Source organism: Ornithodoros turicata, chromosome 8 (genome assembly GCF_037126465.1).
Source record: "Ornithodoros turicata isolate Travis chromosome 8, ASM3712646v1, whole genome shotgun sequence".
NCBI classification, from domain to species: Eukaryota; Metazoa; Arthropoda; class Arachnida; order Ixodida; family Argasidae; genus Ornithodoros; species Ornithodoros turicata.
Window position 1 is genome coordinate 13534775 of NC_088208.1, and position 23265 is coordinate 13558039.

General features: G+C 45.6%; 1 protein-coding gene across 1 annotated transcript in view; it reads right to left on the reverse strand.

The window, feature by feature from the left end:
- Positions 1-309: 309 nt before the first annotated feature.
- The window catches only part of LOC135366319 (uncharacterized), a 36815-nt gene continuing 13859 nt past the window's right edge, over positions 310-23265 (reverse strand). The window contains exons 11-22 of the mRNA XM_064598991.1: positions 21907-22023; positions 20251-20391; positions 19535-19748; positions 15442-15539; positions 13939-13967; positions 13204-13294; positions 10032-11447; positions 9885-9979; positions 8444-8535; positions 5810-6044; positions 3490-3623; positions 310-482 (exon numbers count right to left, since the gene is read on the reverse strand). Coding sequence (XP_064455061.1) covers positions 397-482; positions 3490-3623; positions 5810-6044; positions 8444-8535; positions 9885-9979; positions 10032-11447; positions 13204-13294; positions 13939-13967; positions 15442-15539; positions 19535-19748; positions 20251-20391; positions 21907-22023 — 2748 coding nt within the window. The 3' untranslated portion in view covers positions 310-396. The remainder of the gene's footprint in view (positions 483-3489; positions 3624-5809; positions 6045-8443; positions 8536-9884; positions 9980-10031; positions 11448-13203; positions 13295-13938; positions 13968-15441; positions 15540-19534; positions 19749-20250; positions 20392-21906; positions 22024-23265) is intronic.

The window sequence follows — 23265 nt, forward strand, 5'->3', positions numbered from 1 at the left end:
ATACACGTGAAATTACGGTATTACATTTTAGATATCTATTGTACAGTATTTTATATACTGTATTCACTCTTCACTATTTTTTCCACTGTAACTACTGCAATTACAACTTTTTTTTTTACACCCCCATGTAATGTCCCGTAAGGGCCCTTGGGGTAAAATAAATGAACAAATAAATATTGTGCGCAAAAAGACTCTTCACTCAGTCGCTACTTCATGAATCATTTTAATGGTTACCTGCTCCTCCTAGAGCAGCCACTGTACATATCTACAACTGCAGTAAGGTATAAACGCAGCCATTCAAAAGTACAAAAATATAAAAGTCCTAAAATAGTACACAATAAGATGTTAAAAGAGGGCCCATCATAGCTGCAGTGCAAAGAGTACTTGCGTCAGCAATCACTGCACCCTGCAGTCGTCCGGATTCTGCAGTAGAGGGGGTCTCCGGAATGCAGGACCTGAGCCGGTGCTGCTTGTTGAAGGCACTATTGACAATGATAATAATAAAATAAAAATAAAAGAATATCATGAAATATATATATTTATTGAAACGCAGTCTCAGCTACAGTTCGGGTGGCTTCACCCATGACCATGGACTTGCAACACAGCTAACAGCAAACGCACTTAAGACCCCAGTAATCGTGCTCACGTGCAACAACAGAATTTTCAATGTAACATTTGAATGTGAGCACTTCGAAAGGTCTTCAAAGTGAGCACAGTGTACACAAGGAGACGAGAAACACAGTATCACTGAACGCGTATCTACGAGCAATACAACACTGTGGAAGGAAGCATGGTAAGCGAAAAGATGGCAGTTTAAATGTACAAGTTTCCAGTACTTTACATGGTGCTGCACCTGGAGAGCAAAAGATATTCTTCAGAGACCTTTCACCAGGTCACTTTTGCCGGTAAATTCTCTACCAGGAATGTGTTTGCTAGATATGAAATGACAATACAACTTTTACAACTACAACTGAAAGACGACTTCGATCAATCTGACCACCATAGTGCACCGCACTAGGGGGCCCACTACAGAGGGGAAAGGGGGGTCTCCACTAACATCCTCGCATATCACTGCACACAGTGAAGAGCAATCCCTCACTAGCACATTATCAGAGCCACGTGAGCAAAAGAACCTATTGGGTAAACATGTGAATATGTTCAATACTGGATATCCAGAGAAGCGATTTTATTGGTGATATCAACAGAATGCCAAAGGGGCAACTTTTGAGTTACTCCGTATTCGCACGAGCGACAGCAAATGCTGGTACTGTATACAAATACTGTATACCCCAGCACAGGACTCTTACAGGACAACAGGAGGCTGGGACAGCACAGGCAGGAAGCTACACGAAACACAGCATACCTTCCTGCTACCACATGAGCCTGGACACTCAGCGTTAATCCGGAATATCCGGTGCTGCTACCGCAGCGAACCACATTTTCTCGAATATAAGACTTTTTTTTCCCAAAACCCAGCGTTCCAAAGTCGAGGTTGTTTTAGATTCGAATATGCGTGCCACAACGAGGTCAGGGAAGAGGTGGAAGCGGGTGACAGGACAGGCCAATATCACGCGGACAATACCATGTGTTGCAACGTCAGCGCGATGCAAATACAGCAACACGGACACAATGGGGACGCCATTCATCATTCAACGCCATTCATGCTTCGATGTCCTGTGTTTGGATGAAAAGTTAAAGCTTTCGAGAATACAGCTACAATTTTGCGGTGGCAACGCACAAAATGTTACAAGGTGGCAAAAACAACAGGGAGAGATCAAGAATTGTGCCAACGCAGTGGATTTTGGTCGCTTGGTGCGATGTGCCTGATGATGCTGTCACGCACACTGTTAAAAAAAATGGAGGAAAACGAGCTGTGGGCAGATGGCAACAAAGGACACAGTAGTCAAGAAACTGATGATGAATAAATGGTATTGCGCACTGATTCCAACTGCTATACTGCCTCCCAATCCCCTTTTACTTTTCTTTTTCCAAATTTGTGTACCCTGAAATCGGGAGGTCATCTTAGATTTGAGAAAATACGGTATTCTGCAGCAGACGACAAGAACACTCAGTCCCCTGCTAAGCGCTGTCCTAGTAATTCCGGGACCATGCGAATACCCGACGTAACATACAGCAGAACTTTACTCTCGTGATGAGTTTTTTTTGCCTTTTCTTCTGCTAGATTATTCCATGGAGTTGTCACTCGTGTGGACACATGGTTAGTTGAGTGCAGGCGACCAGCTGAGCTTTACGTCACATACAGTCGAGCCCGTTTATAACGATATTGACGGGAACGCGAAATCTGATCGTTATATATCAGAGAATTGCCGCTCGGGTTCGCGTAAACGAAGTAGATCGCCACAAGCAGAACGCTGCTGAACATGAGCGTTTGTTAGGAGCACAGAAGCATTTTATCTAGCTTTAAATTGACGCAGCTGCGCGTCGAAAGCTTTTAATAACATAACCGCAGATACCGTGCGAGGCGCCGCACCTTTTGAAATCGACGACCTCATCCATTGCTCGTCATCCAATGCCATAGTCATCACTGTTCTCACGATCGGGACTGCGAGGTCCATCAGAATGCGCCCCCGCCACAGGAAATCCGTCGACGCGTATTTCAGTGGTAACATGCAACTGTCTGCCAATACACGTTTTCGAAGCCGCGGTACTTCACAACGTGGTTTTGCACCAGTACGAAACCTGTAAAGCGCATGTAACTCGGGGTCGAGCCATGCGCTTTTCCTCCTCAAAAAGAGTCTCGGAATCGCGGACGCCATCGTAGCAAGCACGCAGCAAAACAAGAGAAAAAGCCTGAAGACGAGGGAACGATGTGGAGAGGGAGCAACCTCCTCTAATTCTCGCAAGCTCCTTCCACGCTTTCGAAGTCGCGTGCCTCGCAACGCACGCATCTAATCTTCAGCTGTCATGCGCGGAAAAACGCACTGCGTTCTCACTTTAGCAGGCACGGAGGCGAAGGCTCTCGAAAATGCCAATGTACTTTGTTTTCAGTGAATTGGTGCGATCTTGCTTTCTAATTTTCGCGCGTTTTACCGTCCGCCGGGAGAATTCCGATCGCTATATGCGAGCAAGCTCTTTCGCGGCGATCGTTATGTCGATGTTTTATTTACACGTAGTTCAATGGGAGAGCTGACGGGAACCAACAATTCGATCGCAATATCGGAGTTATCGTTCTATCGAAGATCGTAATAAACGGGCTCGACTGTATGTCTTTTTGCCAGAGAATTCCCAATGTCGCGTTTTCAACTGAGGAGATTAGAATCCAACTGTATCCGTTCTGGGTGTGTCACGGCCCACGAGACCATCCCTTTAAGTAGCGCACGGTGCAATACGTGTAAGAACAAAGGTGCGATATGGCATTGCACCCAAACCTTAAGGCAGCAACATGTGGAGAGGACAAACTTAAGAGCATGAGATACGCAACTCTCAATGCTATGCGTAGGCAAAAGGTACAACATCTGAAGGAAGTACCTGTAGTATGGGAAGCAACATTTTCTTTGCCACACGGGCTCGTAGCAGCGTCTTTGGCAGCATGCAGGTTTGTATCCATGCTCTTGCAACAGTTGGCATTGGTGCTTGTGGCAGCATCTTTCGTAGTCAGTCGTCTGTAATCAGTGGTGTTACCAAATGTCAAGTTTTTGAACTGTCAATTCCAGCATGAAATTTGTAAATGCGAGAATTTTATGTGGCTCGAGAACATCGAGAGTTTTACAGCGTTCAAGAACCTTGAATGATGCATATCGTCGTCACTGTATCCTTCATTAGGGTTAATGCGGATGCTTTCAGAATTTTTTTTCCAAGGGCTTTCAAGGACGCACATGGACTTCTCAGAATAATGTCTCTAGAATTACAACTGTTTCTATACACACCACTGGTACAAAAAATGTAATTATAAATCTTTTTACAAAATATAAAAGCAAAATAAATATGACAAGTATATTTGTATACTGCATGCCACATTCTGTGAGTTTAATTTATACAAGCTTTCGCGTGAAGGTCCAGCTTCTTCATGTACAAAGTGAAGTGGTGACACGCATAAGTATATATGGTATATAAATATACACGACTAAACACAATTTTGTACAAAAAAGAATGAGAATGTGAAGCGGGCTTCACCTAACTCTTGCATGTAGTGAGGCAAAACCCCCTTGCAGAACGGCGATTGCGATACATCGCTTCAGTGGTATTCGAAAAATATTCTAAAATTTCGAATACTGAAAATAAGTTGCGAATATTTGCGCAGCTCTGCTTTCTCCAGTATAGTCGCTCACTTTGCAATAATATGCTGGCCAACCAAAAAAGCATGGAAAATAATTGGAGAGGGATCGATATCTGAGATACGTTCTCACACACGGAACGTTACATTGCAACACTGCACTGTTTCATCACGCAAAAATTTTGCCTAACTTCGTTTCATTCAAATTTAATGACGTGTGGATATTTGATATTTTCCTGTACAAACAGACTAGACAGTATTCATGCAAGTTGAGCACGTTTAAAATATATTATATACCTTAAAGCAGCTTTCAGTGGCATCATGGTAACCAATGTATTAGCTAGTACACGGTGTCCCAGAAAACGTGCCACTGAATTGTAACAGAAAAAAAAAAACATACCACCTAGAAACATGTGGTCAACAGCATTTGTTCTTACTAGGTTGTTGCCACCTCCTGATGTGAATGTCACGTATCAATTTTTACGAAGTTAACTCAAAAATTTGCCAAGTAAAGGTCACTTTTTTACCCCACCAATGTGAAGAGCATGCCCAATTTACCGAGATTCATGGTAATACAGGGACATCGAGGAGCCCACAGAGGGATAGCAAAAGGAAATAGGAGAGGCACGGCTTATTGCATCAGGCGTCTGCTGGGATCATGCCTTCACGCTCACAATTGCAAGAACTGTCACATTTTCTACTATCCCTATGTGGGCTGTGTTTAGCAACCTCCTTTCATCGGACTGACAACGAGGGCGCTCAAAATATCATTGACCACTAGGCTCTTGGTGATCCAAAAAGCATGATGTTCAGCTATATTTTTGATGGGATAGCTTCCAGTGGGATAGGTTCCGATGGGATAGATGAGTGAATTCGGCACATGTTTCACTTTGGTGGGATGAAAAAGCGACATTTACTCGGCAGATTTTCGAGTTCAGTTTGTAAAAATACCTAAACTAAAACAACTAACTTAACTAGAAACTTGAAACTTAAATTAGAAGGTGGCAAAGACCTAGTAAGAACAAATGCCTCTGACCACGTGATTCTAGGTGGAGTAGTTTTTTTATATTATAATTCTATTGCATATTTTCTAGGATGCCCTGTATGCCGTATTTAATCTCATAATTTGCGCACTTGTCTCCCCGAAACAAAAGTCTGCAATGTTAGTGAGTGTGCAAGTTACACGGGAACATTCTAACGATATCAAAACGACGCAAAATTCCAAAATTTTGGTGCGCCGTTCATACAGGCTCCCGGTAGAGCCAGCATTTACGTTACTACTGCATTGCACAAGCACGAAAGAAGCAAGCTACTGCAGAACTGGCGACGGTCAAGAGGCAAACTACATACCAGCCCTCCCAGTGGTGAAATCAGAGTTCGAGGTAACTTGTTAGTGTAACTTAAGTTCCATTTTTTGGTATTACTTAGCTCGATACTTTTGCACCGTGGTAACTTTCAGAGGAACTCGTTTCTTCTTCAGGTAACTTTGCCAAAGTAACTCAAGCTAAGTTCCCAGTAATTCTCCAATTCGCTTTTCACTCATCCTACAGTTTTGCAGAGTTTATTTTATACTACCTTCGAGATGTGAGCTGTGAAACTTTTCGTTCGAGCTTCTTCGTCCTCATTGTCTGATGATTGAGCTGGGCTCGTAGGCGTTCGATGACCATGTCGTCCCCGATTGAGGGCCCAGAGAGTGCCTTGGCAGCCTCCATTATCAGCGCTTCTTCTCGAGACCCCGGTGACATGGGCTTGCGGGCCTTCTCATGTTTGGCTCTGCGGCAGGAACTGCACTGGCTGTCTGGCAGGCTCACTGCATATCAATACAGAAGAAAAATATTTTGCGTCTCTTCAAATGGGTTTGCTAATAATTTTCTGTAAAAGTAGAGCTACAACATAGTTAGGGTTTGTGGTTTCCGACATCTGCCAAAAAAGGCTACCCCCCCCCCCCCCCCCCCCCCAATTTGGAATATTCCGAAAAAACCTGGGAGAGGAGCCCCAACTTTGAGCAACAAATCGAACAGTAAATGCTATTTTGGCACCCGTACGGTTCCGTTTCAGTCACGTTAGATTTTGATCAACAGTACGAGGCCCCCCTTATACAGTTCTGAGATTGGTATTTTCCTCATTTTGGGGGTTAAAGGTTAAAGGGACCATGAAAGGATATTTGACAAGCCCACGATCATTTTTAATTTGTTCCCCCATACTAAAGCATTCACTCTGTGAAATACGAAGTTGAAAATTGTTCAAATAGCGAAAATATTCTATATTTACCACAGGCGTGAACGGCAGCTGTTACGGCCCGCCTCCGAGGCGAACTGGCCGTGACATCATACACAGAACATGTTGCCGATTCGCGGACGGGCTTTTGCGAGCAAACTGGAAAATTTTCAAACAAGCTCGCGTACTTCGTCGTGAAATTTGTTTTAATTTGACTTGGAGACAAGATTGTGACTAACCGTTGACACAGAATCCTACGAGAAATGTAATATAGCTGTTGACTGTCAGCATGGTTACCGGAGCATGTTTTCCTCTTTAAACTACAGTAGAATCTCGATGATACAATCACGGATGATACGAATTTCGGGATGATACGAATTCTTTTCCGGTTTCAGCCGGAATACCTATTCTTCCCATGTGTTAGAGTTCGGATGATACGAATGAGCCGAGGATGCGACAGAGGTCATTCCCCCGTGATGCGAGAGCGCGCGAGTCATGCTGCTGCGTCTTTCGAAAAGGGAGGGCGATCATCACCACAAACTCCCTTACATCGTGTAGCGCAATCCAAGCAATGACTTTCCTTTTGGTGGTGGTGGTGGAGATAAGATCAAAGGGATTGAACGGCCCGGAACCTTATCACCTTATCTCTGTTTTGACCTTTTTACCCCCCTCACAACAATAAACCGCGAAGCTGTGTGACATCGCTCTGGCAGAAAACAGCGACCAGAACCCCAGAACACGTGGAGGGAACATATCGGGACAACTTGTGGCAACGTTACGCGTCACCATTCTGCAAGTCGGCTTCACCTAACGCCTGCTTGCTTTAGGAGAAGCTCGCTTTAGAACACTGTCGCGCGACTCGCGGGTGAAAAGCACGTGCTACGTCTTTTGAATCATCTCGCGTATTTGGGCAGCATTGGCCAAAAACGGAGACACAAAAGCGTTAAAACCGACCTCTCTCATTGACTGTAACGGAAAATGAACAGTCACTGTCTATTTTCTTGCCTCAATTTTTATTTTGGTTTAATTCGTCTGATACGAATTTCGGATGATACGAATTTTTTCCGCGACCCCGTGAGATTCGTATCATCGAGATTCTACTGTACTTCTTCGTCAGAACATACCTTCGTCTGTGATATTTTACGAGCTGCTGCGTACCGTATGATCCATAGTACAGTCAAACTCCTTTACAACGAAGCTCAGGGGACAGCAAAAAAAAATTCGCAGTAAAGGTATTTTCGTTAAAACGGATGTCCATTATTGGACCTATAGGCTCCAGCGGGACCGAAAAAAAAATTCGCTGTAGTGGTATTTTCGTTAAAAAGGTGTTCGCTATAAAGGAGTTTGACTGTACGCTGCGTGTGTCGCATAATCTCTTCCTCCATTGCTGATAATTTGCCTTTCGCCATATTTTGAGTGATTTTGAAGGCAGATATACGACGCCGTTGTTGTCCAAACCGAAACCATGCACTCACGTGGTCCTGAGGGGTGTGTCCTCCTCGTCGTTCACAGTTGGCTGAGCAGATTGGATGATGATGATGTAATCCCACTTTGAAGGCATATATCCAGCAGTCACGCCCTGCTATTTTGACTGATAACTGCGCCCCCGTTGTACCGAATACAGTTAAAAGTCGATGTGTGTTCGATAGGGAGGGAACATGAGAACGGTTTCCTGCACAGTACTCGGAATTCTCGAAAATCATTACATGGTCCCTTTAAGGGAGATTTAAAACGTGCTGCAAAGCTTTAACAGGGCAGAACACGTGTGAGCACGTATGAAAGAGTACACAAAAAAAGGGGGGAAAGAAAAGGACTTGCTGGCTGATGTCAATGCTCACAATGTGAGTCGACTTGGTTATCGCTATGTTATCCTTAGCCAGTTCCTATCTGATCTGCTGGGCTCCTCCGTAAATTACCCTCAAGCTGACTGTGAAGACTCAGCACCGTACCATAGCTTTAAAATAGCTGCGTTACTGCGCTCCTCGTACATACCTGTGTTATCTAGGTTGCCGTTGCGCAGCCTTCTTATCTCGCTCTGCAGTTCGACCTCCCTTCCGCGATGACTCTTCTTCATGGACCGTATTCTGAAAAGTAAAAAAAGTTCTGAAAGTAAAAACTCGGAAGCAGTTCCACCAAGTCCAGGGAATTCGGGTGACCTGAAGGGGTGCAGAACGGCCAGGACAACAGGATGTCACCTGGCTTAGGGACAGGAGAAATTTACTAAAGTCAAAGGGCCCCCTACGGCATTTCATCTGACATAGTGAGAGACCACGGGCGCTCCGAGAGAAGACAATTGGGGGGGACTATGGTTCTCCCCCTTTCTGGAGCTTCAAGGTCACCTGTGACTAGGGCTGCCACCGGGCCACTATTATACCAGCAGCGCCGGTTATTTGCTCGCTCTGACGGTTGCCGGTAGGAAGGCAACACCGGCAGCCTTCTGCCGGTATTTGTGGCTGAATACCTTTCGTATTCTTCACAGGGTAGTAGAAGGCAAAGTAGTAGTAAAGGGTTCAATACCTTTCATAGGGGCTTTCGCGGGGTTTCCCCTTCAACATTCCACTACAGCGTGAATGAATCTGGAGCACGGACTCAACTCTGCAGTCACCAGTCTTTTTCTTAGCTATTCATTATTATGTATTATTATCATTGTTATTCACTAAGTCATGTGTGTTCGCAGTGGACAAGATCTCTGGTTGTGCAAAGCTGTTGGTGGTTGTGTCGACTGTCAGCCAGAACTAGGCCATATAAAACCATCATGGGATCTTCGCCTACAAAGAAGGGTTTGCCTGCATCGATGCGTTCTTCAAAGTAAGTGGCGGTCCAATCCGGTTGCTCCAATACGATCCAGTTCATGCCTGTTTATAGCAATTTCTAACATCAATGATCCAGCCACACACAGGAACATGAGTTTCCTCGTATTATCTTGAGCGAGCACGCTCGCTCGCTCGCTCTTTCTCTCTCTGTGCTCGTCCACCCCCTCACCCACTTTCCCTTTCCCACGGGCATTTCATGCTTTCCCTCTATTCCACCTCCTCAACCTCAGCCAGCATTTTTCACTTCCAAAGGTGGCTACCCTACCTGTGACATTTGTGCACTCTGTCTGCATCACAACTATGGCACTACCTGAGTGACTTTGCTACAGTTAGTTTTCGAGTCACTCTTACCAAAAGTAGTAACGTAACTTGCTACAACTTAATTCTGCAGGCAAGTAACTATATTGTTACTGTAACTTGTTATTTACAGTCACGAGCTACTTGTAACCCGTGCTACCCATGACAGACAACAACCCATATCATGAGCTTCCATGGCCTACTATGTCAGAGCATTACTTCCATAATAGAAGGAACGGGAATTCAATCGGCACCGGCACTCGCCGTTACGATACCCACTGGAAGGAACGCAACACACAAACACAGCAGTAACGACGACGTACTGTTCATCAAGCTGCGCAATCCTGTACATGAACTTGGCAGGTTCATTCACTCCAGTTTCATCTGTTTGGATACCTCTTTCCGAACGTGATGATTCCTGCAAGTATACGAACGTATTTACCATGACGTACTACTCTAATATCTCTCACCGTTACTACTGCAATTCGGGGATGCAGAGGAGGATTCTGAGCCAAACTGCGCAGTTCATTAATCTGTACGGACAGCATGGCCGGCAGGAGGTTTCCACCTTCCTCGGGTGAGTGTCTGGTATCCTTGTTGGCAGGGTGGCGACCCTTGCCAGTCGAGCCAGCTGAGGATGGTTGACCCGCAGAGTTACCGCCCTTTTCCCCTAGCTTCCGTCGGAACCTCTCCACATGTACGGCATAGCGCGCATTTGAAGCATCGAGGTCGTCAGTGTTTGACAACGTAATGGACGAGTCAGAATCGCTTTCTGAACTTGGGTTCTTGGAGACAGGTTCTTTAAGCGAGGCTTTCGTACGAATCCTTGGCACGGCTGTCGCTGCGACCGTAGAAGACGGCGTTGTCCTAGCGACTTCCGTAGTGGCAACCCGGTCTTCGGTTTCTTTCGCGTCGTCACATGCTATCGCGTCCGTTACAACACCTTTATCGTTTGTGCCTGGCACGATGCGCGCGGTCACCGAAGCATCAGCCGTCGTGATACGTGTCGTTTCAGAAGCTGCGTCTCTCGCTCGAGCTTTTGGATCATCAACGGTGTCTGTCAAAGTGGATGCGTCGCAAGTGGCCGGTTCAACGCGGGCTGTCAGAGCACGGTCGACGGTTTCCGCCGCTTCCGTCTGGGTCGCGACGGGACATTGTACAGCATCGACCCCGTCCGTCAAGGTTGCCTGGCTGCGAGTGGCTGGTCTAAGAGACGCCGTCACTGCACGATCGGAAGTCTTCGCCGCTTCTGTTTCCGTGACCGCGTCTCTCACCTCTACTTGTGGAATGGCGGCCGAGTTTTCCGTACCTACCGAAACATCAACTTTTTGCAAAGTTTCGCCAGCAACCATTTTACCACAGCTGCACACACGCAAGTCAACGCCGACGGAAAACTCTGCGGTGTCTGTCCTGTCGGTCTGGGTTGCAGCAGTTCTCGTCTCCGACCGATGGCATGAGAGGTCCTCTGTACCGACAGCAGCATCCACCCCAACGACGTCGACACTTTCAACGTGGCACGACGGTTGACATTGCCCTTCGTTAGCGCCGCGGAACGCTGATGATGTCATAGTCGAAACGTCGGCAAAGTCTTTGTGCTCTTTCTCTACGGCAGAGCAGGAATCCGTGCAAACAGCTGTGTCAACGGTTTCCGCTCGAACTGCAGCTGTCTTTTCCGGCAAGCACACTGTGTCAGAATACTTCAATGTTTCCGTGGTTGTGTCATTTTCTTGCTCCAAGTCAATGCCTACTGAGCCACAGAATGTCCTTGTAATGTCACGTGTTCTCGTAACGTCACGTGCAATGTTGGAAGGTACGGCAAAGATAGGAGAGGCACCGTTGTCAGAGTGATGTCCATAACTGTCTGTTTTACGGCGTTTCCGTGATGTCTGCGTACACAATGTAGAAAGGCATGTCGAGTATAAATGGCAATAACACATATTTCACAATACGGTGTACAACCATTTTGTGTTGTACACATTAATTCAAAGCACAATCGACACCTGTTTATGCAGGCTCGAAGAGAAGACATTGTGAAAGGCGAAGGTGTCGAGTTCTACAAAATATATATGCATTTTGTGCTTAATACAAACTATAATTGATATGATCAAACCCAGCTTTTATCAGGCTTCATTTACCCGGACCCCACCATTAAGAAGCGCGAAAACAGGTTTCAGTGCATGCTCAATACATTCATTCATATGGGCTTGTTTGGGCTGTGGGATACCAACAACAACAAAAAAAATCCTAATGCTGAGTACTCCACACTGCTGAGCACAGATGCTCAGCATCATGTGCTCATGTAGATAAGCACGGACTTCTTAATTTGTTTTCCCAAAATTAATTTGCTTTTTTCCGCCTGCTATTGACCAGTTTTAAAGAAATTGGCCGGTTTAACTCAAAATAAGACTACTTTTGCCCCCACCCCACCCCCCATCTCCAAGATATAAAACCGAAACCACCAGAGAGGGGCGTCGTAGGACTTCATAGGACGACTCCGGATTTTGCTGCAAGGACTCATTCCTAGGACTACTTACTACTAGGACTACTCCGAGGACTACTCATTCCATTTCACCATATTGCTGCCAGCAGTGGGGTGCAGTATCCCCTCCCCAATCCCCACTAATCATCATTCAAATAAAGTTGTTAACACGAGGGCTTAATTGCTTGATTACATATCACCAAGGGGCTCTTTTTTGTGTGTGCACTTGAGCGCTCCCACATGCTACCATGAGGCCCCCTCCAACCGAAAGGATTTGTGCAAAAGTTTATAAAATCTTCACGAAAACTTAGAGGCGTGAAAGCAATAAAATTACAAATGCAGATTTGCTAAACGTGGTTTCAATACCGATACCAGCCACGTCGAACACACTGCCAACAAAACCCTGGTGTCGGCAGATCTCTAAAGGCACACATTTACGACGTAAACAATCATCGTTAGGTGCCGACTTAAAGGGGTAGAGAGGATCACTTAAAATATTTTGAGCTTAAGACGTCCAAAAGTATATGCGCCAATTTGCCAAACAGCACAAAAGTTTTTTTTTTTAAGCATGTAGCTTTTTTACCGAAAAAAAAAGTACACAAACACAGCCGCACTCGTTCACTCTCAACTCGCCTCACGGGGTGCCATAAGGAGGAAAAGGACGACTTACGACGTCGTAACTTCTGGGCAGTTGGTAGAGGTCAGCACCTGTCTTTCTCTTTTTGTGCATGAGCACTTTCCCCTTTTGCTAGTCTGTAATCCGGCTCCCTTCGGGGCCGTTAGGAATTGAAAAGGTGACATTGGGCATGGAGAATTTCATTGTCACGCAGGAGTTTCCCTGTGTGCAATGCTTTTTCAGAGCCCTGACTAGCAGACGACGCACTGAACCAATCAGCGAGCACAGACCCTGTAGCGTCAGCGCAAGGTCACATGCTGGCACTTTATATTCAATTTCTGCGATAATTACGGCTCCGTGGGGTGAATTGCTTTTCCCTGCGCTTGCCTACTTAACCATTTTGTAGAAAGAAAACCGGGTGTTAAAAATGACTTCTGTGCTACTTTCAGGAAGGAGACACCATTAGGGCACCTTCCACCTCTCGGAGGCAACCGCAGGGATGCCACTCATTTGACGCTCACACGACAGGGACACGTTAGACACTCACGTTGCAGCACAGGCGCTCCAGTGTCGTCATTTCTCGCAGTTCGCAAAGTTCCTTTGACAGGATAGCCACCTCCCTTTCTAGGCTCTCAATCCTGAATTGGACATAGTACAAATATAACAATGTATATAGAATATTACCGGTCGACTTTTCGACAGTAGCACTGTCTTCGTCAGGACATTCAGGACTGTCTTCATCCTGACGAAGTCAGTGCTACTGTCGAAACGTCGACTGTAGCTATGAAACATTAAATGTTTCATAGTATATATTATAATACTTGTCTTACATTACCCACTAAATAAATTGGTTTTTGTTAAGTTTTCTATAATCCGTCGTCCACATATAATTTTATTTTTATACACAACGGCGACTGTAATCCTCATTTCGCGTACAGCTCACATCAGAGTAAACTTGAACGCCATCCCGACCTGCCGACCCTGGTGGTGTTTAGCAGAAGTAACAGCACTTTGGCCATCTGTTCACAGTTCAACGGGGCGACCCTCGTTACGAAGGTGTTTTTCTCTGCTAAGCTGTGCCAGGGTGGCTCTCTCCCCGCTCCGCAGGCTCGAGTGGAGTTCAAGTTAAGATTGACGCAAGCTGTACTACTCTAACAAACACATCGGTGTTTACCATGGGTACTGAAAACTACAACCACATCCACTGTAGGTGAACACTTCATTATTTTTTTATTTTTTTAGGAGAGCAAAGTTCTGTTTTCAGGATAATATGGCCACTTACTTTTCATGGCAGGAAGTGCTCTGACAGACCTGAAAGCGAAGAGCTCTGTTACGGAAAGTTTCGAAACTGCATGTTCAACTCTGTTCAGGTGGGGTTTACAATACACTGTACAGTGATGGAACTGAAAAGAAGCTTCCTGTAGCAGCTCTCGCAGCTGGAAAAATCTGCTTCTGTACGAACAGTAAATCCAGGCAGTAAATCCTAGGCAGTCCCGTAAAATTTACGGTCCATGAGGCAGGGTCCACCAACTCCTAGTTTCTCCGCATATGGTGTAAGCACTGGTCTACTGCACTTACACAGGTCTACAGTCATGTGTTCAACTTAAGGAGAAGAAATCTAGTCTGCCAGCTCGTAAAACATGACTGTGCTGCAGGTAGGATGGCTGGAAACAGAGAGGTCACTCTCCCTCCTCTGCAAGATAATGTAATCAGTCGCACTTACTCTGCCTCTGTATTGCCTGTTCAGACTGGCCACATGACACTACACGAGCCCTCCCCCATGGTGGCACTGCAGTCTCTCTCCTGGCACACTATTGTACATCCTTATGTCCAAATGCATACATAGATGACTGTCTGGATTTCTTATGTTGAACATGACTGTAGGCTGGTTCCAATCCTAGGCAGACCCCCCAAAATTCAACATCGGATTCTTAGAAGAGTTCCTTCAAATGACGGAGGAGGGGGGGAGGCACAAGAAAGGAACGATGAATACACGCTTCATATCATGTGAAATGTTCACACTCACACTTCCCACTTCACTCACAACCACATTCTTCTTCCCAAAATGCAGCACCCTCGGAACTGCCCAGTGCGTTTGATACTGAAGGAAGGTGCGTGTGCACACTTCCGCAGGAACATTGTTCCATGCTGCTCTGATCCACGATCGGCGAAATGGCGTCGCGGAAAGCACACGCGTCATAAGCCACGCTCTTTTATGCGATGCACGTAAACAGTGGCGAGACGGCGTTCTGGCGGACCAGCATCATTGAATCTAAAGCAGACCCATAGTTTCGTACCCCAAATTCAAGAAAAAAAAGGTATGCCGGGTAAGATTCGGGTATCACATGCACCTAAAGGACTGAGTAGTTGCTATGCTGCAAGAGTGTCACAGACAGACAAACTGACAAGGATGACTGCTCACTGTCAAGTAACTGCATTTGTTATACATGGTCGTACCCGTCACACGGACATCCGTAAGGCCTGTGAGCCCACTGTCCATCGGCTCAACTGCGAATTGTGCCCTGCGCACAGTTTCCAAAGACCTTCGGTCAAACTATCGAATGGGTCAACGGAAAGCTCGAGGGTCCCGGCAAAGGCCATTGAGACGCAGACGTCAATACTCTCAATAAACACTCAATAAACAAAACACAATGTGGCCAGAGGATGCGCCGCAGCATCGCTTGATGGCGAAACACGACCACTTTCAGCTACCGTCGAAAACTGCGAGGACCAGCACTAACCATGAATCGAAGAGGGAAAAAAAAAAAAACGAAACCAACGGTACCTGAGGACAAGGAGATGAAGAAAGCTCCAAACTGGCCTCCGCGTTCTTCCACTTTTCTTCTTCACTCAGGTGCCTCTCAAAGTCTGCCTTATCGATGCCTGAATGAGAAAGAAAAAAAAAATATTTGCAGTAAAAAGAAATAATACTATGATATGTGCACAGGGGCTATCTCGTACAGCGCAACAAATGCACTGCTTTGCTGTGATTCACTGTGTGTGCCCACGCGATGGAAGAAGTGCGTTCTTCCTCTGAAGTTCCAGTTTTCACGAGCCATTGCCTCACATTTGGAGTGCACAAACTTAAAATATATAATGACAACGAACAGTAGGTTCAGTTCAGCTCTAGAGGCACGCGGACACAATGAAATACGTTATCTGCCGCGACCTGGCAATGCCACGAAACACCTCTTATGGGCTGTCAATTCTTCAGGAATGCACTGGCCCAGCTTTTGAAGAACAATAAGAGAAGAGCCCAGGGTCCTAATTTTCCAGGAAGATGGAGGGCACCGCCGTACAATCGGGAGACTGAACAACATTCGCGAGTCTCCCGATATAATCTCCGTCTAGGAAGTCTCCGGGGGGGAGCTGGCTGGTGTGACGCTGCGATACGCACGTCAACAATGTGAGCTCAGCTAACAACATTGCTTTCAACTTTTGAGCAGTATCGTTAGCCGGTTCAAAACAGACCTTGCAGAAACTATTACGTATTAACGAGCCCTATGTTTGCCAAAATTTTTGCGCGAAAAACGTTGGGTTTCAGTGTAAGCTCGGGAGTTGTGACTCGGGATAACGCAGAGGAAATATCCGGTGGAATAACTTCTCACATTTCAGGTTAACAGATCATGCCTAGATTAACGTGAGTGCAGTCCGTAGCATTCTTCACTGCCTGTGCTGGTGGCAGGATTTGCGCTTGAGTTTTACCGCTAGAGACAATTTTGCAAATTGGGGGTGGGGGGCGTTTAAAAAACAGGATTTGCAGGACCAAACACAAAGCCTAAGCAGAAACAGTACAAAAAGTTATTTAGAGCTTCCAAAACAGAAGCTTCGCCGCATACAGTGCTCTCTCTTAATCAAGTATCATCCCGAGTGGCATCCCGAGTTCTCTCCTTTCACGTGTTAAAAACAGGCGGTGTACGCCATTTTGCGACACTTATATAGTTACAGTCAACCCTCGATTTATGAACACCCTCGGTTCCCCGAAATTTTTTTCATAAATCGAGGGATTCATAAATCGAAAAATCCGTGAAGAGAGTACTATCGAGCAAATGGAACAGTATTTCCGAGTTGGGATTGTGTTTATAATGTAATATATTGTGTAGTTTTGCTTTCGACCATGCCTTCTGCTGTATCAATCTCACAAAGAACAGACTTTAGCACATTCACACTCTGTTTATTATGGAATACTAAATTGTTTCATTTTGCTTTCGACCTTCCGCTGTGTCAATCTTGGAAAGAAGAGATGTCAGCACATTCGCATTTGACTGGTCTCGGATTTCCTCCGGGATTGCGCTTGCACTCTTTCCGCATTCATCTTCCAATCTTCTCTAGCTACTTTCCCACGCAACGTGCCAGTCCGAAAAGTGTGTCACCATTATTGGAGGGAAAGACATTACGTTCGCCATACCGTTGCCAGGGGCGATGCGAATATCGAAATGGTCCATTGAGGTCAGGAACACTTCATCGCCCCTTGTGCGACCCCCGAAAAACCCGTTTGTTGTTCGGGTTTCGAGGGGGTAAGAACCGAGGGAGCAATACCTGGAAAACGTTTTGTCCGTTCAGGCGTCATTCATAAGACCATGGAATAATCCCTTTGAAGGTTTCTGTTGACCTTGGAACGATCCGTTCATAAATTGAGGGCAAAAGCGGTGGGCAACACCTAGTTGGTTCCCAGAAATTCCATTCATTATTCATTATTCATAAAACGAGGGAAGAATGCATGTAAAAAATTTGGTTTCTCGTGCTCGTGTTCATAAAACGAGGGAATTCATAAATCGAAGGTTCATAAATCGAGGGTTGACTGTACTATATCGAAATCGAAAGGAATCGCAAAATCGTTCAATACAGTAAATCTCGCTTATAACGAACTCGACGGTCGCGCGCCACTCGTTCATTATATCCGAAGTTCGCTTTAAATGGAATGGACAAAAAATTTGATCCAAAAGGCCAGCAGTGTAAGAAACACGAGTCATGTATGCCGTTCATTGAAAATACATCGTTAATGGCGCCTGTTTATACACAGTTGCGGAGATCACGGCGTTTCCTAAGTCATCAAGGTGGTCCAGGTGGGCCGCGGCAATGCCTTCGCGTACACAAAATCGCGGAGCGAAGCAACGTACTTGAGTGCCTCCGCTGTAGTTAAAATGTAAGGAGGGGAAGACACTGTGTCATCATCATCGTCATCGGAAAGTTCGTTTGGCGGCGGGCGCATGTCGGCAATGATGTCCGAATCACTGAAGTCCGCGACGGCCTGTGCGTCGTCATCTGCTGTCGCGAACTCCTCGAAAGACTGACAGCCGTCAGTCAGATTCGCAGCCGTTGCTCTGTCCCAAAGTTCTGTGTCGGTATCACGCACACCAAAGTCCACTTCACGATCGGCGTCTGTAGCCAGTGCCTGATGAACAAATCCAGCTTTTCTGAAGCAGTTTCGCAAAGTTTCCCGCTTCACCTGCATCCATGACGCCTTAATCATCGGCCAAACGTGCACGTGCAGCGCGCGCTGATGGTGACAGCGCATTGGCTGCAAAGCCAGGTCACGTGCAAGCGGCGCCTGACAAATCCACGGGCGTCTGACGTCGCGCGCTCGCCTTCTCCAGTGGTCGAGGAAGCTCTTTCGGTCGCAGTAACCGAAGGCTCCCCGGCAATTCGTTCATAATAGGCGGAGGCAATTTCCATAGACTCAATACAAACTTTGACGGTCGTTCGTGAGGCATTCGTTATAACCGAAGATTCGTTATAAGTGGGGCTGTTATAACCGAGATTTACTGTATATCCATAACTTGATGTATCAGCTGTGCTACATTAGCGGCAACTAAAGCACCCGCGCTTTACGCTCATCCCAGCCACAGTCATGACAGATGCCGAAAGCAGCGAAGACACTTTATTTTACACAAAAAACAAATCTATTAGCTTAGCTCGTGCCTTGTTGTGCGCAAAGAAATTGAGCACATACACACCTCGATCTTGTCAAGATGCTCCACGTTTGGAGCTTTCCGTATCTACGCAGCAGCGACGGATCGCTTGAAACGCTGAGATGAGCTCAGCGGCTGTCGGCAATAGGCCGCGGTCCTTGGTCGTCGTCGGTGCTATCCGCTTCATCGGCACCAGCTATGTCCGCAACGACGTTCCGCGTCCGTCCGTCCCCCAACGGCTTCCGTGGCATCGTCTACACACTCGTATTCCGTAGCGCTCACGCGTGCGAGAACGACGCCCGGAAACACAGTGTTCGCGGAGCACCGCGTCCAAACACACTCACATGCTTCTGCTACTTCTGCGCTCCACCCCGCCAACACCACAAAGCGCAGCAACGTCATATGTCAGTGCTTTCACCCTTTCTGTCCATGTGCTCTCCCCCCTCTGCTGCCCTCTCTCGCTCTTTCCTCCTCTTCCAGGATACGAGACCGCCAGTGCGACTGTCCAGAAGAAGTTGCCTTTTGAGCATCTCGACGTTCGATATATCGGGAAACCGCGGTACCGAAGTTCGATAAAGCCGTCTGTGTTCCTCCCGTCCTATACTTTTACCAGCAATTTTCTAGGAGATTTTCTTATTGTTTGGCATACGCAATAATTCGAAACATGCAGGTCCGACTGTACTTAAAGTGTCACAAAAAGGCGCATGCCGGCAACATTCGAAATATGCAGGTTCGACTGCGCGTAAAATGTCACAAAAAGGCGCACGCCCAGCAACATTCAAAACATGCGGGTTCGACTGCGCGTAAAAAGCCACAAAACGGGGCGCAAGCCCAGCTTTTTTCACAATCCAAAGATAAAGGCACGCTTCTGTCCAGCGAATGGTCTTCAGCATGCTATGCGGTGAAGCTCTGCTGTAAGAGTGCCAGTTGCGGACAAGCCCGTACGTAGTGAGCTCGCTTACTAACCGTAGAAATCGGGGACAGAAATTCCGCTGCAGTCTAGAGGCAGGGATGACTTCGATGGGCGCTTCTCACATGGCATGGCTGAAGAAGCGACTCTAGCTCTCGCTTCAGATCTTTCATCCACGGGACTTAAGATGGAAAAGTCATCTCGTCGTAGGAACGTCAGGGATAGGGCCCTCCGAGGCGCTGCCCACGTCTCCCGACGGTGCCTTCGGGACTGCAATGGGCAGAAGTTATTACCACATATCAGTGACTTTTTTTTTGCTTTTTTTTCAGCTCGAAAATATTATACAGTTATAAACATATTCAATGATACTTAATGCTGTGCCACCTACAGATCTTTCGCACTCCAAAAATTTGGTCTTTTCAGATTTTTCTGGAAACACAGTGAAATGCCCTGCAGGACCCTTTATATGGCCGATATTCCTGAGCGTGAAGTCAGTTTGATGTCCCGATATTTCGGACTGGTTCTGTGGGTTTCAATTTTTGATATTTAAAGGTGCCCATAAGAAATCTAGAACCAGTTTGGTAATAGAGAAACAAGGGAAAGGGTGCAGGCTAGCTGGTATAGATCCATGAAGAAGACCGAGAGACACGGACACAGAACTTTGGTTACAGAACACTGACATTTGGTAGCTTTGCCACATCTTGGGTAACAACTTGGTAGCGCTAAGAATTTTCATAATATGAACGGAAGATTCAAAAATTGCATCGCTTACCTTTACATGTGCAGACTTTTGCGGAGCAGCATGGGTTGAAACTACGAGTTGTTCACGAAGCTCTTTCACTTTCTGTTGAAGTTCCTCGATGGTGGAATTCTTTTCCTGGAGCTTTTTGCTCAGACCCTGATCTTCCAAATACTAAAGTAACATGGATATATCGCTGTCAGCAACAATGCACACAGCTGAAGTGCACAGCTTGGCACAAAAGTTTACGGAACACTGAGGTGTCACAGTCCCCCAATGGAGAGACACCCTCGCAGCAAACAGGAGAGGACCCACATACCGTGAGACGGATAGACTGTCTGGTTATTCATTTCTTATTTGATCTCGTCCTGATGGCTAGCAAAGAGACACTCCAATGAAGAAATATGCCAGTGCCATGTTCCGTAAACTTTCATGCCAAGCATCTTTTGTTATTTGACACAAATAGACAAAACTTTTGTGTATGCTTCACAGATCCACAAAATTATTTTTCAAACGCCTATGTTCAGAAATAAAATGGACAATTTCTTTACGACTGTGCTCAATTTAAATGTGACCACGACTACAGTCAAGTGGCTCTAGCTTCTACGGTATTGAAGAGCTTTCATATTAGTGCTTCGTAAATTGCGTAGATGATGTAAAAATCACGACCTATAATATGTAGACTACAGCGACAATATCATAATCGGCAAACCCAATGAGAAGCCCGTCCGCACGATCCGGTACGAACACTACTCATAACTAAGAGATCTGGTATCATTCTTAATGGCTACCCATAACTTTCTAGCATACTATTAGAACCTCGAACCGGTTCCTAACCGGTTTACAGAATAATTGAAGTGATACATGTGAACTCGGGAGCAGAACCGGAACCGAACCTTTGTGGCCGTACCCGAACCCGAAACAAACCGGAAAACGTTTTAGTTTAGACGCTCTGGTTGCGATGGCTTCGGATCTCCCTGGTCCAGGACTCTTTCTGGGAAATATCGGGTTAGACGCCATTTTTGCCGATTAGAATCGGGTAAACGTCGGGCATAATCGGGTGAAACACTAGAGGGTCAGGCCGTACTCTTATGTCACAAACGACGTTCCTTTTGTGTTGACGTCAAGTAACATCTTTCATTCTGTTGGGAAAATTTATGCACTTCAGTGCCCCTTTAAGTGCTTTTCCTAGTAAGTAAATTTTCCAAAATTCGTTCACAGGAAATAGAGTTACGACCAAAGCTGTTGCAGCTACTGTCACCACTGCACACATTTCCATCTGTTACTGAACACAACATAACAAAAAAACAATGGCAGTAGCGTGAAGTGGGCTTCACCTGACTCTTGGATGTAATGAGGGGAAGCCTACTTGCAAAAAGGGGTGATAGCAATTTCCTGCATCATTACACTTAAAAAGAAATATTCAAAAGCTTCAAATACTGAAAATAGGTTGCAAATAACATTCAAACAGCATCAGATATTCGTTTCATATTAGAAATTGCAAATATTCGCGCAGCTCTAGTTTTCTGGGTTTTTACCGTAGGAGACGATGCAAAACGGGGTGAAAATGGGTTTTACTGTGTGCCACCCTATAAAACAAGGTTCTAAACATGATTTCTAAAATCTCAGTTCGTGCTAAAACTATGCTTTTTCTCATACCAACACAAACACAAATCTAGCCCAACATACCTTTATTTTTTCTTGCAGCTCCTGCATCTGCTTATGGTAGCGACGCAGGGCTGCACTGTCCGAGATCACTTCGTTGACAACTGGCTTGTTCTGGATCTTTTTGGCACTGCTTGCGAACTGATCAGACAGATATAAGGGCACACACATTTAGTTAGGGCTGATTACTTCTAAAGATAGACAAAAAGAAAAACCTATAACATGAATCGTGATTAGCTACACAGAATTTCGTAACAACTTGAAGGTACTCTTATGCAGTACCTCTCTTACAAGAAGACAATGCACTTTTACGAGAATCAATTGAAATGGACGAGGTGTTGTCTTCTCACGTACTCTATGTTCTCTTATTCAGTCCTCTGGTATGCAGCACAAAACGTGCGCAACCCCTTTTTTATTTTGCATGCAAAATGAATCATACACATAAAATTTCAGAACCATATCTTTTCCATAATCGCGGTCAGGTTTCAATCTCTTAAACGGAATTACTGCCTTAACGGAACAGCAGCCGCAAGGTTGTTCGGATTCCTATTTATGCGGTACAAACATTTTGCCATTAAACGGAACGAAAATTTTTACTCTCTACTTAAACGGAACAGAAAATAGAACTCGCTTTGTCAGGGCATTGTCGCTATGCATCGCAGATTGAGCTCTCCGCTTCCAGTACGGCCACGACTAGGATTAGTACGTTAACAGTAGTAAATACCATCGACGCATGTTCTCACGTTTCTGTTCAGCATAGATTTCTAGTCATCGTACTCAATTAGCCACTTCACTGGTCCCTATCAACGAATAATTACCAACTCAATTCTAACCTGGCCCGCGAACCGCCCCCCAAATGTACTGCGTAACGTATCATTTATAAAAAAAGAATGACTAACCAGGTGCAGATTATACATAGGGCCTGACTTTTTAGGGTTAAACCCGTATCCACCCGATATTTACCCCCCGAACGAAATCTGTAAAATTCGGGTTTAACCCGAATCTACCCGAAAACATCCGGGTCGCGTGGCACACTCCTAAGCATGCATTAAAATAAAGTTTGATAACATTGCTAAACATTAGTTCCATGTTAAGACAAATTTTTATTTTAAAAAAAAAATCACCCGAATACACCCGAATTCCTGACGACAGAATATGCCGTAACGGGATTTAACCCGAATACACCCGAATTTTCGAATGAAAAATATCACCCGATATTTACCCCCCGAATTTGGCCAAAAATAAAACCCGAAAAAGTCAGGCCCTAATTATACAGAGCAGATCATGCATACGCTTCTCCGGGACACTCAAAGCAATCGACACAACAACGCTAAGCTGGTTTGTGCCCTGGTGGTGCTTAGTAGAAGTAACGGCAGAGTGTGT